Source organism: Sphaeramia orbicularis, chromosome 12, assembly GCF_902148855.1.
Source record: "Sphaeramia orbicularis chromosome 12, fSphaOr1.1, whole genome shotgun sequence".
Lineage (NCBI taxonomy): Eukaryota > Metazoa > Chordata > Actinopteri > Kurtiformes > Apogonidae > Sphaeramia > Sphaeramia orbicularis.
Window position 1 is genome coordinate 29,178,603 of NC_043968.1, and position 16,295 is coordinate 29,194,897.

The following is a 16,295-nucleotide window of genomic DNA, read 5'->3' on the forward strand; positions in this document are numbered from 1 at the left end:
TTGTACACCTGTACAGACGCTGTATACAAGATCTGTGCTCTCTGTGCTGATGAATTTTTGATACCAGCAGGAGCCATGTTTGTGTTGAGCACAAGAGGATTCTCAAGAGTGAAAGGCGTGTAACAAAACCTGACTGACAAGGAGTCCTGCAGCGCTCTCATCCATGAGAAAATTCAGTCATTCATTCTCTTCACCTGTTTATTTATAAGGTCACGGGGGGCTGGAGCCTATCCCACCATGCATTGTGCCAAAAAGAAACACTCTTGTCTGGTCACCATCCAACGTCGTATTTACTCCTCACTTTGCTTTACCTGACCTAGATGTCTTTCCATGGTGGGAAAGAAACCTGAGTACCATGTGAGAACCTGAACGTTTTCCACAGAAAGAACAACAACACTACTCAAGATGTGAGTAGGACCCATCCCACATGACACAGACAACAATTTGACTAATGTTCAATACAAATAGATTTCACAAGGGTTGTTATGTTTATTTCTAGATTTAGCGTATTCACAAGTTTTACTTTGCTGTTTTAAATTCCGAATTGCCAAGACCTAATTTAGAAGGACTCAAATTGCTCAAGTTTTCAAGCTATAAAAGGAAAATTATAAAATAAGTAATATTTATAGTGGACCAGTTTTAATTTACTTTACAATATGGAAATTTCACCCATACTATTAACCCTCAGAGATCTAAACAGTGGCTGGTGACTGTTTAGTAATAAGAATAAGAATAAGAACTGCTTAAAGCTATCAATACATTTAAATAATTGAGGATGTTTGAACACTCACAGGCTCCATAGTAAGCATGGAAACACCATCATTTTCGAAAACAATGATTCACATGTAAAAGTCATGTAGTTTGACAAATTGTAGACACTTGTTCCTACATTTGGCTAATGATGTATTTTGCTGAAAAAGTCACTTTTTAAGTTTTCTCTGTTTTGTCATCATAACCACACTTTTTATGAACATGATACGTAGATGAAATATAAGGAAGCACCTGATTTTAACTGAAAAATGTGAGAGAAAACGTGATCACGATTCTCCTTCCAAACAATAATACTCCTCCTCCCAAGCCCGCCCCACCATCCTCCTCACATGCAGATTGTCTCATTTTTAAGGTAAATAAGTTAGTAAAATCAGTTTAATTCTTTTGCTCTCTCTTTTTTTATAATTTTTATTTTCTTTCTGACTACACTTTTCTGGTCTAAAACCTTTTAGAAAAGGAATTTTGGGTGGTTTTGGGGGAGCTAGAATGGATTCATTATATATAAATTAATTTCAAAACAGAAAATTAATTTGTAAATTGAGTAAATCACAAAACAAGCACGATCATGGAACAAATTAAGTTCGTACTATGAAGTTCTACTGTGCAGTTTTCTGCAACAAAACAAAATAGCCCATTACAAATGTTAGGGATTAAGTTCAAAGACCATAAGATCCAATATTCTCTGCTATCAGTTTGTTTAAGTCAGTTGCTATCAATGAAAAACTGTGATTTTTCTTGTTACGTGTGCAGCGCAGTATGGCTATAAAACAGTTATTGTTGTGGCTGGACTAACATTTTCCAACAGTGTCCTGTTTCATCAGCAGAAAATCCTCCTCTCATCATGCTGTTGAACCAGATAACAGCCGCAGGCCTAAATGAGCAGCAGGTCAACAATTCTTTGATCACATTACAAGCTTGTAAAAAGATGGCAATTATTATCTCTCTTCATCTCCTCTCCTGAATACACTCTCTCACTCTTTCCATCCACTTCAGTCATTTGCTTTTTCTCACCTCTCTCTATGTTCTTGTTTTCATTTTTTCCACTGCCTTTCAGACCACCTCCCTTTTGCTCACACACTAACAATTACACACGATGGGATGAATGGCTCTGACTTGGCAATATTAAGCAGTCACCTCTCTTCACCTGCTGAGATCTGCAGTTGTTGATGTTGTTCAGGAGCTTGGCAACAGATTGACTGACTGAGGCTTTGGAGCCCTGATTCTATTTAATCTCAGGGATCTGTTCAGTGTGTGTGCGTGTGTGTGTTTGTGTGTGTGTGCATCTCTCATCTGTGGATCTGCATCTGTGGTTTCCCTGTCTGTGTGTATGCCTGATATTTCTGCATGTGTTTCCTTGTGTGTCTCCTGAACAACACATTACCATTATGTTTACAGTGCACACACACACACACACACTTTTCTGTCGGATCAGAACAATGAGTTCCTTCACGGTGCACGGTGACGGCAGCAGGTTCCCACTAGCTGGGTAGCCAGGTACTCGTCTCTGGCAGTGGCACAGCCTTTAATGAATGCTAAGCCAGACCAGTGGAAAATCCCTGTGGAGACTCTGCTATTGGTAACAGAACACAGGAGGCCTCCAGAGCCAACAGCCAGGTGTCCTGCCACCCCGAGGGCTAAAAACAAAGACATTTACACTGTACAGACAACAACAAGAAAACACAATACAGTATAATCCAATCAGAGTAGCTCAGTAACTTCTCACCATGTGACAGAAATGCAGCGACATTTGCTAATGCCTACACTTTACATCTCAAATCAAAATGGGATGAATAAACAACTTCAGTACACCATGTTCTTTAGTAGTCAGACGGTACATACATTTCCAACTAGAGCTGATGAATCTCCTCTGTCTAATGTGAGAAACTGAACCACAGATGAAATCTGACTGTAAAGAATACATTTATTTCACACTAGAAACACACACCTATAAGACCTGTCAAGTTTCAAGTAGGATAAAGACAGGCTTCAGGAGAAACCATGCTGCTTTGGTCAGAAAGACCCTTTAAAATGATCAACAAAAAAAAAAAAAAAAACACGGTTTGTACTCGATGCGATGTGTGTCTTTTTTTGTAGGTTAGTATTACTGAAGTTAAGTGACCAAAGGCAGGTTTAATGCCTTTCTGTGATTTGCCTGAACTGACCTTATAACTGAACTCACTCCTTCGTTCTGACACAGTTAAATCGCCACACTGCTCAGGGTAGACGTCTCTCCAAATCCAGACTGACCAGATGAGTTCAGGTCAAAGCTGTAATTCACTAGGCTTGTGTATGTTGTTTCTTTCATGGACAAGGTAAGCTCATGCAGACTTATAAGAGTGACTGAGAAGTTATTTCAAGAACTGAAAAGTGCAGTTGAATCACAAGCTATATTTGATACCTTCAGTGTGTTTATGTGGGAGTAGTGTGTAGGAGCATCCACATACTCTAATAAATAAAAATATATCACTGCATATACACAGAAACCTGAGCATAAATACACATACACTACTTGTCCTCAAGTGTCCTAGATGACCACATGTATTTATTCAGGGGTCGAATACAAGGACTCTTAGACACAGAAGAAGTGTGAAGTGTAGTATCACTTGCGCTGGTGTGAACTCTCTTCTTTTCCTTGTCTTGGTACTAGTGCTCCAGCCTGTGCTGCCTGTGTGGGTGCCACCCACCCACCCATCTGTGCCCATTGGGGCCCTCAGGCCTAGAGTCCATCTGGCATCTTCCTCTGTGTCTGGCAAGTTGTCACCTACGATGGCTGCTACTGACAGCCTCATCGTGCCAACACTTCTACTCAGAGAATACAGGGTGATGAAGAGAAAAACGGTTTGTTGGCCATGATCGTATTACTATGAATGAAGGGTTTGTAAATTTATATTTTTTCAATTTATATCATTTTTCTATTATTTTCACAATGTACAAAAGCACAGTCACTCAGATTATACATGTCTACTTCAAGCTATATGAGCCGAAATCAGGGGATAAATGCTACAATCTGAAAGACCACTGTAATTTCCTCTGAAATCAGCATGTGTGCACGTATGACAGCCATTCCATTCCTGTGTCTGTTGAATTCCAACACAATCACACCGTATTCTACTGAATAAACACCCGATCCATGTCTTATTTAAGAAGGAGAAGGATAAAAACCACTACTGTGGCCATCACTATCTTCTTCCAATAGACAAAAACAGTGCTATTTGTACCATAAAAGTAACTGGAATCCAAAAATAACTATTGAAAACTACTGCACTTCTGCTCTGACAGTGTTCCCAAACTCTGAGGACTGGTTCTTCTATCAGGACAATGCTCCTGGCCTCAGCTAGGTCCATAAAGGTGTAGATGATGGACCACCAGATGAAGACCCTGTCATGGCCAGCCCAATCTGCAGACCTGAAGCCACTTTGAAAACTTCTGGAGGAACATGGATGGTCATAAACCATGGAACATGTCCGAGCTTCTTGAATTTCTCTGCCAGGAGCTGCATAAAGTCATCCAACAGCAACGGTGGAGAGCCAAGACATGTGAAAGCTGTCACTGAAAATCAGGGTTATTCCACCAAATACTGATGTGTGAACTTTTACCAAGTTCCAACATTAGTATTGTGTTGTTTAGAAATGAATATGAACTGGTTTTCTTTGCATTATGTGAGGTCTGAAAACACTTCTTGTTATTTTGACCATGTGTCGTATTCTGCAAATACATGCTCTAAATAATAATATTTTTATTTGGAATTTGGGAGAAATGTTGTCGGTAGTTTAGAGAATAAAACAAAAATATTCATTTTACTCAAACGCATACCTATGAATGGTCAAATAAGAGAAAGGGATCATTTTGCAGTGGTCTCTTATGTTTTTTTCTGGAGCTGTACATACCTTCCTTCTGCAACTCTCTCCTCTGTTGCCAAATCAAAAGACTAAATAGAAAGATAGATGACCCAGTGCTGTTTCATGACACTTCTGTGTCAAGCCATGCAGCAGTGCAGTAGAGGTTTGACTGGATGTTATCAGTGATTGGTAAAAACAGCGGTCAATCACTTATTTAACTGCCCCTTTATGCCTAAAGAGGCCAAATCTACCCTGTCATGGCTATATTTTCTACAGTCTAGAACCCACAATCTTTTCATTATCTGTCAACTTTCCACTTTGATACAAGCAAAAACTCATCGCCTGCTTTATAGTACCTACTTTCCCTGCACATGCCAACTTGTTATAACAGTCTAGCGCCACTGATGCTTCTTTCACAGATCTGAAGTACAAGTGGTTGCATAACTATTCAATGTCTGGAAGTTAGTGAAAGTTATAGTGACCCATTTAGGCCACATACACAGTCAAATTCTTGCTGAAAGTTTTGCAAAAAGATCAACATGTCCTCATACCTAAATGACAGCATAGGTTAATTTCTCTGAACAATGTGTAGAAATATGAACTAAAACAACTTTAATATGGGTGGACAGAGGGTTGGGCAAAGGGCTAAAAGAAGAGAGAGACAAAAAGCAACAAATAAACCCCCCTGAGTTGAACACTGGCAAAAATCTAACTCTTACCAACTGTATTTTTCTCATTTCTAGTCAAAATATCTCATCACACTTAAAATAAGATATAATCACCTAAAGAGTAACTATTCAGTGAGATAAAAGAACTTATTTTTAGACAATAGAGCTGGAAAATTTTATTTCAAGAAATCTTACCAGGATAATGTTCACTTGTTCCTTTGACAATTTTTTTTTTTAGCTTTTAAGCAATTAAGCAAAAGAAAAAAAGAATCTTGAATTAAGCAAAATACTCTGCTAATGGAACTGGAAATTATCTTGGTAAGATTCTTGGAACAAGATTTTCCAGATCTGTCATCTAAAAATAAGTTCTTATATCTCACTGAAAAGTTACTCTTTAGGTGATTATGTCTTATTACCTCCGCCAAGGAGGTTATGTTTTTGCCGCCGGTGGTCTGTCTGTCTGTCTGTCTGTCTGTGTCTGTCTGTCTGACCATGTACAAGATAGCTCAAAAAGTTATGGACGGATTTGGATGAAAATTTCAGGAAATGTTGATACTGGCACAAGAAACAAATTATTAAATTTTGGTGGTGATCGGGGGGAGGGAGGGGCACTGATCTGCCTTGGCGGAGGTCTGTGCTCTCCGAATGCTTTTCTAGTTTTAAGAGATATTTTGACTAGAAATGAGAGAAATACACTTGGTAAGATTTAGATTTTTGCAGTGAATGAGACATGTACGAGTCTTCTGTCTGCAAGTCCACAACATAACCTTTTTGTTGTTGTTGTTGTTAGGCCTTAGAACACTCAGTACTGTTATAGTGTCTACATGTTAAAGGTAATGTAAATAACATTTCTGACTTGTGTTTTTATTGTTGCGTAGCAAACAAGGCAGTCATTCAGTCTATTGTTGTCAATAGACTGAATGAGGGAGTAATTAGCAATGTCAAGAAAAATGCAGTGAAATTGAAAAATAAAATGTTATGCTCTAAAACACTCATACTGTACATGCATCCACAATGCTGCATTATGTTCTGGAAGAAATACAACCGAAACACCCCTCCTCCTGTCTATATTCACCAGACAGGAGTGGAAACACAGGTGTTTGGATGTGCTTCACCCAGAGTTTTGTCTCTCAGACAGAACTGAACAATTCAGGTAATGAAGCAGTAAAAAAGAACAGAGTGGACCGGAGTCTTCACACTGCAAATTATTTGGTTCTTACCAAGATAAAAAAAAACAAACAAAAAACTTTAGATTTAGAAGTGTTACATAATTTATCTTGTTTTAAGAGTTAATTTCTTATTTTAAGTGTTTGTAGACATGTTTATTTCTAGATTTAACAACCTAAATTCAAGAAATCTTGTCAAGTGAAATTATTTTGCTGCATGGACAGATAATTCACTTGTTTTGAGTAGCTTTTTCATCAGATTTAATGTTTTTATGTTGTTTTTAGACACCCCCTTTTTAAGACAAGATAAGACTTTATTGATCCCACCATGGCGAATTTTAACAGTATACAGCAACAATATACAAAACACCAGTATAAAAGAAAGGCAGGTAGAAATAAATGTTCTTAAAGTATAATAATTTAAGTATAACATTTAAAGATATTTACATTTTGCAGTGCAGTCTTTTACTGCTTCACCTGTGCATGTTGTACAACACTGTCATTTACTGATAAAAGGCACAAACTCACAGCCTAATGGTCAATATCCAGAAATATCCAAAACACAGCAAAACCGGGAGGAAATAAAACACAGCAAAAAGAAAGGGTCTCTGCAGGTATATACACCACCAAACCTTGATAGATTATCAGAGGTAATGACTGAGAAGGGTTACTATTAAATGAGTGTAGGAAGAGAATGTTACATGCTCTTCCGTTATATATAATGGAAATAGAATGGATAGACTTGACAACCTCATTGATTTAGTACTACATGTATATATTATCCGTTTAACCCATAAAGACCCAAACAGACACTGGCAACCGAAACCAACTACTGATGTAACTGTTTAATACCAGCTCATCCACTAATTCTATCAATACGTGTAAACAATTGTAAAATGTAGTTATTCATCTTTTCATGGTCATCAGATATGACCCATTTGGACGTTCAGAGGCTCCGTAGTGAGAACAATTTAGAACAAAAAAGTTGGAACAATGACAGTGGATGGAGACACTTGCTTTATGTTCAGTTAATGATATATTTTACTGAAACGGTCCCTTTTTCTTCAGTTTTCTCTGTTTCAGATATAATAACCTTTGAATTTACTCTGAGCTTTTATTAACATCTATATGATGAGTGAAATAAATACAGGAAAATACATGATGTACACTGAAAAAACTCAAACTAAAGAGGATAATATGACAGTAGATTGTGATAAATCAGTAAAGGAAGGTTAAAAATAGTGGGGGAAAAAAATCATTTGGGAACTGCTACAAATGTACGTCTGGGTCTTTATTGGTTAAACAGCATAACTCAAAAAAAAAAAAGGGGGGTGGGGTTTCAAGAGACGTACAGTTCACATACATGGGAATTTAGTAAGCCTTGTTCTGTATACAAATGACTAGGGATGTAACGATAAGAAAATTTCATATCATGGTTATTGTGACCAAAATTATCATGGTTATGATTATTATCGCAGTATTGTTGAAATTGTGCTCAAAATGTTCAAAAAGTACTAATACACACACTGAAATAATTTAACCAAGTTGTATTTTGAAAAAAAACAAAATAAAATAATTGGCACAATGTACCTTCTATTGGCAGAAACAGTCAAATGTTAACCCTTAGTGGTCTGAGCCTATTTTGTCTGTTTTTCAGTACTTTTGATTTTGCTTTTATATACTATATAAACAAATGTTTACTATAGCCATGTTTGGGATCTGTTTTTTCAGCACAACTTCATTTGTATCATCTGTCTATTATTTTTTCACTTCAACCTACTATAAAAACACAAAGGGACAGAAAACACAAAAAAATATAAATTCCGATGTGAAAAATGTATATAATTAATTGCATAAATAACACAAAGATGCTTAACGAACCTTTTCAAAGACTTTAAAAGTGAATATTGGTTCCACATATTAGGTATAGAAAATTTCAATTGCAATAAATTAAAACTATACTCAAATATTGGACATAAAAGCAGATCTTTACATAGGTGTTTTCTCCCCTAAAAGTGCAGTAATCAAACACGGTTATCATGATAATTAGAATTTAAACAGTAATGCTAACCATCTGCAATTTTACCGTGGTTTATTGTTATACCGGTAATTGTTACGTCCCTATAAATGACTACTGTATACCTCAGAAAAAAAAACCCTCCATAGACGAGTGAAGTAGTTGTTACACCATAGTGTTGACGTCTGTATTTAAGGTATTTTAATGGGATTTGAATGCCCATTATTAAAAAATAACTTGACAATGATCTTTAATAGACCACTACAAAGCTGTTGAATCTTTATTGAGTCAGAGTAAGTGGCAGTGATGGATGATCTTAACCAGTCTGAGGGATCTGACTTCAGCTGACAGAGAAAACAGTGTGGCATATGCCCTGATACATTTAATGAGGATTTCACGGTAAGAGTGGAGCCTCACTATAGTCCTGAGACTAAGCAGAAGGGATTTTGATGAATACAAGTTGCTGGTCATTTGCATGTCAAAAGCCTGAAGATACAGAGACAATAGAGGATTAGCATGGACCCATATAGAAACACAGATGTCAACGTACTGAGTCTGACGTCTGCAATCATTTATAGCTGGTTTTAACAGGACGCTGCCGGAGTGCTCGCAAGTCGTCAGGTTTCAGAGTTGATTAATGAGACAGCCATCAGCTTTAGTGTGCCCACATGCACTAATGAATCAATTTACAAGCAACTTTACATCCAGGTAGTTTAATGCCAGATCATACTTGTAGGGACTTAACATGATTTTGAGAAGTGTTTTCTCTTAAGTACATTTTTAACAAACTCAACTAGTGAAAAGTACTTAATTACTTAAGTTATCTGCTCCATATATTAAGCTGTATTTCAAGGGGTAAAAACAACAACTCTCCCTTTTTTCCCATGCATATAAATCAATCCTTTCATTATAAACTAAATCCCTGGGAAGATTTAAAGGCCTGGCTGTCTTATGGAGTCTTCAAATGCCCATATGTCTCCACTTTGGTCGAATTGGAAGCAGCCCGTCAAATATAATTGGACATGCGTAGGAGTCTGAATGAGCTATCAATGACTTATTTTTCACACATGGATAATAAATTTAAAGCGTGAGGTATGAAAAGTAAGCAGCTAAAGTCTGTTTGATCCTAAAAAATCAATTGAGATCGGTTTTATATGAAGCATGCACTTTTGCAGAGATAGCATTATGGGCTAGGAGCTTTGCAGAAGGTATCTATAGAAGCATTTATGTTTTTATTATAATCAGTGGGAGATGGACTTTTCAGGTGAAAACTAGTGGCGCTGGCTCACCAGAGGGGGCAGCACATCCCCCCAAAAAACATTAATGACACCACTTACTCCTTGTTCTTGAAAAAACCTTCACATTTAAGATACAGCACACAGATAAGTCACCACCCTCAGTTACTCATGGCCTTCCTGCATCCAATAATGGAACGACTTATGTTATTGTACGGTAGGCAAGCAAGCAGGAGGCATAAAATGGAAAAGCAATTAGTTATATTTCAGAGGCTGCATGTATGTGTGTGTGTGTGTGTTTGATGGTGCGTAACGTCCCTCCCCTCTCTTTTTCTCTCATGCCAGCATCACTCTTTCCTCCCTCATCTGTTTCTGATTAGTGTTGCGGTTGCTCCAGGTTGTCGTCCAGTTAATAGCTCCTGTGATGTTTCTCTTCGGCCATGCTAACATGTCACGTGTTGTGATATTGTTATTATTACTAAAGACACTATAAATGAACAGGAGCGTTTCTACATGTTAAAGTGGACATGTATATTAGCCTGGGCCAGCCTCCCAGGGGACTGCTATTAATGAGATGAGGAATATGAGATGTGAGATTCCATTAGCGTTTGTATAAAAGGTGTAATCTGCAAACTATCACATTCACTTTCAGGTGGTGTGTCATGTTGTACCTTAAGTAAACATGATGTTAATATCAACTCATGAATCTTGTGTAATTGCATGCAAGAGATGAATAAAGATCAAGACACCAGACATATTTCTGTACATAAAAATGGGAGTTTAATTGAAATTTTTGTATCAAAAAATAGCAATATCCATCCTTCACAGCCACAAGTCACACAGCTAAACTGAAAGGTCTTGAATTTGAGGCTATGTGACGACTATGAAAGCGGTTTCACCCGTTGTTTAGCTTTCCATAGAACTCAAATTAATCTGACAGTACAGAAACCAGATGGATTTCTCAAATACGTAGCCGTTTGACATTACCAACAGACTTTTAAAGAGTAGTTAAATAACATTCAAATGCTCTTTCAAATTTAAGTAAACCGTTTTATTCTGTTTAACATCGACAACTGCTTCAGTGCATCCTCCACATCTCAAAAAACTAATGTCGAATGTAAAAATAAGTTAGGAATGAAAATAAAAAGGCCAAGTAGGATATGCAAATTTTTCAGGGGGGATTTTAAGCATAGACAATAAATAAATAAATAGCCACAGAGTGTGGAATGTCTACATGTTTACAAATAAATTAAATGCAAAGGGGAAGAAAAATGTACACACACACAAAAAAAAAGAAAAAAAAAAAAAAAACAAGCTGTACAATAATTGAGTCCATGAATATTGCATTGATTGTGCATTTCACACCCCAAACCCTGAGGGAGGCCAGGGGCAGGGGCCATGTAGTGTCAAGCAGTGAGATGGCGAGAGGCAAAAAGAAAAGTAGATAAAGTCAAGAGGGCCACACACCCTCCAACAGGCATGAGGGAAGAGAAGGAGAAAAGTGGGGGGTTAATGTGTGTGTTGACATTTTGTAGACATTCAGAAAAGACAGGATCCAGTTTCCAAACACCTGTTCAGGCTATAGAGTGAGTGAGCAGCGTTAAAGAGAGCGACACAGAGTTGAGTCGAGTGTGTTTCAAGTATTCCATTGTCAGGAAGAGCCCCCACCTCCTTCTCTCCTATCTAATTAGCCCCTTTGACTGAGGCCAGGTTGGCTCACGGTGATGGACGGGGAGAGGAAATACCGCCTAAACCCCCTTCCATCACAGCACACGCAACTTAGCCGCCAGACTTGGGGCCATCCAAAAATTAGAGCTGTTGATGAAAGCCCCCAGAAAAGCAGCTTTCCAAAAAAAGGCACTCCAAAATCAAAATTAAAACATTTAAATAAAAAGGGTTTCTCCAAGCTCTATGAGAGCAGTCATGTCTGAATCGGAGGGCCTTGCCAGCTGCATATACCAGCCGAGTAACAAAATGAGTAAAATAAAGATAAAAAGGGGGATAAAATAAATAGTGCTGGTAAGACCGCCCAAACAGCAAAATGTTCCCCATTAGGAAACAAGTATAATCAACTGAAGGAAATAAAGAGGGGATGGGGAAATAAGATAAGAAAGACCAAAGTAATAAATTAGAAAATTCCCTACAAAAGAGGAAAATTAAAGTACATTTTTCTTGCCGGTCCAGCTGAGTCAAGCGCCCAGCTGTTGACAGGCCAGTAGGACTACAGGCGGCTGGCCTTCAGTCTACATCAGCCCCTCCATCCCCACCCCTTCTTTCCTCAGAAAGTCATTTCAGTCCATCAGAGCCATCCTCAGAGGCTCTCCTTGCTGGAGCTTGTGCTTGATGAAGAGTCTGTGTCGATGGTTCTGAGGCGGATGTCACCGGCGACAGGCTCCTCCGGTGACTTGGGTGATTCGGCTGTAGCTCTCATCCAGGGGTGGTCGCAGATCTGCTCCAGTGTGGGCCGGTCCGAAGGCCGCAGAGCCAGGCACCATTTGATCAGTTGCTGGCATTCTGAAGAGGTGGAGCAGAGAGATGAACATCATTAGCCATCATGATCTAACCGGGAGAACAAGCACTGGACTGTGTAACTGAACTGCATATGACTCAGTATCTGTGGATGGAAAATATCCTGCTGTGTAGGTGGTAAAGACAGCCAATAGAGAGACTACACATATCCATTCATTGAGTTTCTCTCTAGGGGAACCAGAGCTGTTACACAAAGTGTGCCAAGGGAAAACAAAATAGCCAAAACATTTATTTTTAAGTTTTTCATGAGGTTATCTACCAGTTATTTGACAAGGTAATGCATTATGGCTCTGACGTTCTAGTGCATTGTAAACAGATTTGAGGGCTGTACCGTTTACTAAGGCTAGAGGGCAACAGAGTCAACTCATGAGTTATGTGTGTGTTTGAGTGGACCTACCAGCAGAAACCCTCCTCCTGAAGTACAGTCTTCCTCTTAGGATCTCTTCATCCTGTTCAAAGGGGATGTCTCCACACACCATGTCATACAGCAGCACGCCTAGCGACCACACTGTCGCAGAGCGACCATGGTATCTATGGAAGCGGATCCACTCTGGTGGGCTGTACACTCTTGTACCTAAAGAGAAAAAAGGAGGAGGTGAGCAATGAGCTTGTTTGTTGTGAAATATGGTAAGCTGGAGTGAAAGGGATGGAGTGTGTGAGCATTTAAGTGTAACATTATAAAAACACAGAGGGCTTTAGAGCCTAACACACACACACACACACAAACAGAGGAGGCCGAAACTCTAAATGAAGAGTTAATGTGGCTGTGCCCAAAACGGCTGAGTCATGGTAGAAATGCTTTCCATCTTCTTTGGCCACAGTACACAAACTAGATGACCTGCCTGCGTCTCCTCCCCCCACTCCCTCCTGCTTTTCTCTCCCCCTCCCTCTTGGAAGGAGGAACTTGGATACCAAACAAAAAAGGCAATGTGAGCCCATCACGTGAACCGCCGACTCGGGTTTCACAACAAACAGATGTTACGTGGCACTGACCTAATACCCACAAACTGCAACAGTGACTCAAGCTTTAGTAACAAAATAACAACTGAATCATAAAAGTGCAATCCATCCCATGTGACAGGGATGCATCAGACAGAAAAAAAACAAAACAAAACAGGGATTAATAACTGTGAGTCATATCTGTGAAACCCTGTTATGCGCATCAATCCGATAAACACTGGAAGATTTTCAGAGAGGGGCATCTAGTTTACCATCTGTAAAATCATAAGACACGAGGCGAGGAAAACCCTCCACCAAAAACAGCCCACTGCGTCACAGGCTCGTGAACGCCTCCATATCTGAATATAGAACAGCGGAGCATCAAGGGCAAACACAACCCAGCCCACACGGATATGCACTTACACAAACCAACCCGTGGCAAATACAGCTGATTAACTCTAAATAATGCTCACAAATAGGAGGTATGGGCTGGCGGCACAGTGCTTACCATCGAAATCGGTGTAGACAGTGTCCTTGAGAATGGCCCCTGAGCCAAAGTCAATAAGCTTGAGCTCCCCGGTGCGTAGATCCACCAGCAGGTTTTCATCTTTGATGTCTCTGTGTACTACACCGCAGCTGTAGCAGTGTCTGACCGCCTCCAAAACCTGGCGGAAAAAGCCCCTGGCCGTATCCTCATCCAAGGCGCCCTTCTCGGTGATGAAGTCGAAAAGGTCCTTGACGAGCTCCGGCCTCTCCATGACGATGAGCCATCCGTCTGCGCGTTCATAATAGTCCAGCAATTTGATAACTCCACGAAAAGAAGAGCTGACCTTTTTTAGCAGCAGGATCTCCAAAGGCACCATAGCTCCATTCTGGGGTGGAAAAAAAACAATAAAACAATAAAATTAAACATATGAGTTAAAATTACGCACATCCACCATCACCATCACCCAGCTGGTGAGGAGGGAGGGGGGGAACCAAAACAAACCACACACACACACACACACACACACACTGAGGTGATACTTACAATTGTGCCCCATTCGGTCACTCTCTCTTTTGCAACATGTTTCACAGCAACCTGAAACAAAACAGTAGACTTTAGTAGTGATAAAGGCTGTTTGGGCTGTGCTCTTCAGATGTGTCCGGATAGGGACGCACACATGGAGGCTACAAACACACACTCTTACCGGTGCGCCATCAGAGATCCGGCTGCCGGCGTACACAGTCCCAAAGCCTCCACTGCCCAGCACCGAGCCCACCTGGTAAACCTTCTCGAAAGGCTCCTTTTCCATTTTGACTACAAGTAAAAAGTACAAAAGTCATGTTATTACTAAAGGTCTATAATATGTTGTATAATATGACCAGATCAGCCGGTGCAGGCGGTGTAAAAAAAAAAAAAAAAAAAAAAAAATAGTTTACTCCAAAAAAAAAAAAAAAAAAAAAAAAAAGAGCCACATTATTATCTGCATATTTCACATATTTAACAGCTTAATCGACTAATCTCCTTTCCGACTACCTACCTGGCTGGAGCTGTATTTTCACGGGTAGGTCCATACTTGAAGGATTGCAAATGTGCGAAAATGAACCAAACTTTGACAGCAACATATTCAAGATGACAAGCCGGCGAAGACGATCTCTATTCAGCCACTTGAGAGTTTTCACCAAGAACAGAAGTGTTTGAGGCTCAGTGTGTGTGAATGGTGCGGACTCCTGTTGGCTGAGGCTGAATAAATATATCCCGTCCAGCAGTGCGCCAACTCCGCCGCACCGCGCCCGTCACAGTTGTGTCACGACCGTGCAGCCGTACACCATTTCCCGAAAACCGGCATGAAAACTGTCTTCTGTGCCTCGACTCACGCCCGTACAATAAAAACAGTCCCGTTAAATAATAAAAACACCGAGCAATCCGATGTGTGGAGTGTCCGTATCGTCGGTGCGGTGCGTTTAAAGGCTCTCCGCAGTGTGCTGTTATCCTGAAGAGTGGCCGCTGTCTGAGCTTTGGCGCGGTCTCCACAAGCCAATATTTTGACGCGCAGTGTTATGGTGATATCCCTCCGCTACCAATACAAATCGACACTTTCGTCCAAGCAAACCCTAGGAGTCGATATATTTTTTGTTTCGTATACGTATTAGTAAACACACACTGTGCTTAATATACTCCTATCCGACTTTAATCAGAAAATACGCACGAAATACGCGTCTGTAGCCCGCACTACTTTTTCATAGTACAGACGCCCATGAATCTCTTGTCTGGGAGATTTGCGCTGTGTTCACTATCGAGTCGGAGGGGAGGACCAATAAGATGGCGTATATAAATACCGTGTTTCGGTAAAAGTTGTTATAATAAAGGAGGCATTTGAGTGCACGTGGCGGCAATTCGGATCCGTTTGCGCCCTCCCTTTCCTCTGCAGTGAGACGACACACAGCACAAAGTTCAGTTTCAAATCATGTCATTTCACACACGACCTCTTACTCGTATTTTCTCGATTTGTACCTGAACTGACCTTATTTGGCCACTGCACTGACCTTCATTATTTACAAGGCTGATCATCTGAAAAACTGTTAGAAATACAGAGCACAGAGGAGAACATGAGACGGGCCACAAAATATAGAATTATAATAAACTGCAGAAGTCATGGATGTTAGGATAAATAAATGAAGAAATGAACAGGAACAAGAAACTCCCTTTATTATTTTAATGTTAATCATAGGTTTACAAATAGTGTTGATTTTGAAGGACAATGCAATAACAATAATCTGAAGGTCTGTAGCACAAAAAAGCCACTACTACTCCTACTACTGTGAAATAAATAAATTAATAAATAATAATAATAATAATAATAATAATAATAATAATAGTTTAATTGGCCATTGTTACCCCTTGTCAGGGAAATGAATATCTTAAACTATTACTCACACATACACACACATAGACACAATACATAAATAAGTTTGTCATATCATTTACATTTGGCATCTACACAACCTCTTTAACCTCCCCAAAGAGTTTTGGAAACTGTGCTGATGCCGTTTTACTCCAGGGTGAGCTGTAGTGTGGTCAGACAAAAACAAAGACTTTTTAACCTCCTAAGACCCAGGACATGTCAGCAGAGTACAAGCTTTTTTGT

At 39.6% G+C, this 16,295-nt stretch overlaps 1 protein-coding gene across 1 annotated transcript; it reads right to left on the reverse strand.

Annotated features, from left to right (window-relative positions):
- Positions 1-10,453: 10,453 nt before the first annotated feature.
- LOC115429791 (serine/threonine-protein kinase pim-3) lies at positions 10,454-15,180 on the reverse strand. The gene is made up of 6 exons (XM_030149511.1): positions 14,688-15,180; positions 14,355-14,464; positions 14,195-14,245; positions 13,673-14,036; positions 12,623-12,799; positions 10,454-12,210 (listed from the first exon to the last, which is right to left on the reverse strand). Exons 1-6 carry the CDS (start codon positions 14,770-14,772, stop codon positions 12,008-12,010), a joined length of 990 nt encoding a protein of 329 aa, XP_030005371.1. The 5' UTR covers positions 14,773-15,180; the 3' UTR covers positions 10,454-12,007.
- Positions 15,181-16,295: the final 1,115 nt, after the last annotated feature.

Coding starts and splice junctions, on each gene's coding strand:
- LOC115429791 (XM_030149511.1), bottom strand. CDS start 14,772: ATGTTGCTGTCAAAGTTTGGTTCATTTTCGCACATTTGCAATCCTTCA. Junction 14,246..14,354: donor GGATCTCTGATGGCGCACCG/GTAAGAGTGTGT, acceptor GTTTTGTTTCAG/GTTGCTGTGAAACATGTTGC. Junction 12,211..12,622: donor CAGGAGGAGGGTTTCTGCTG/GTAGGTCCACTC, acceptor CCACCTCTTCAG/AATGCCAGCAACTGATCAAA.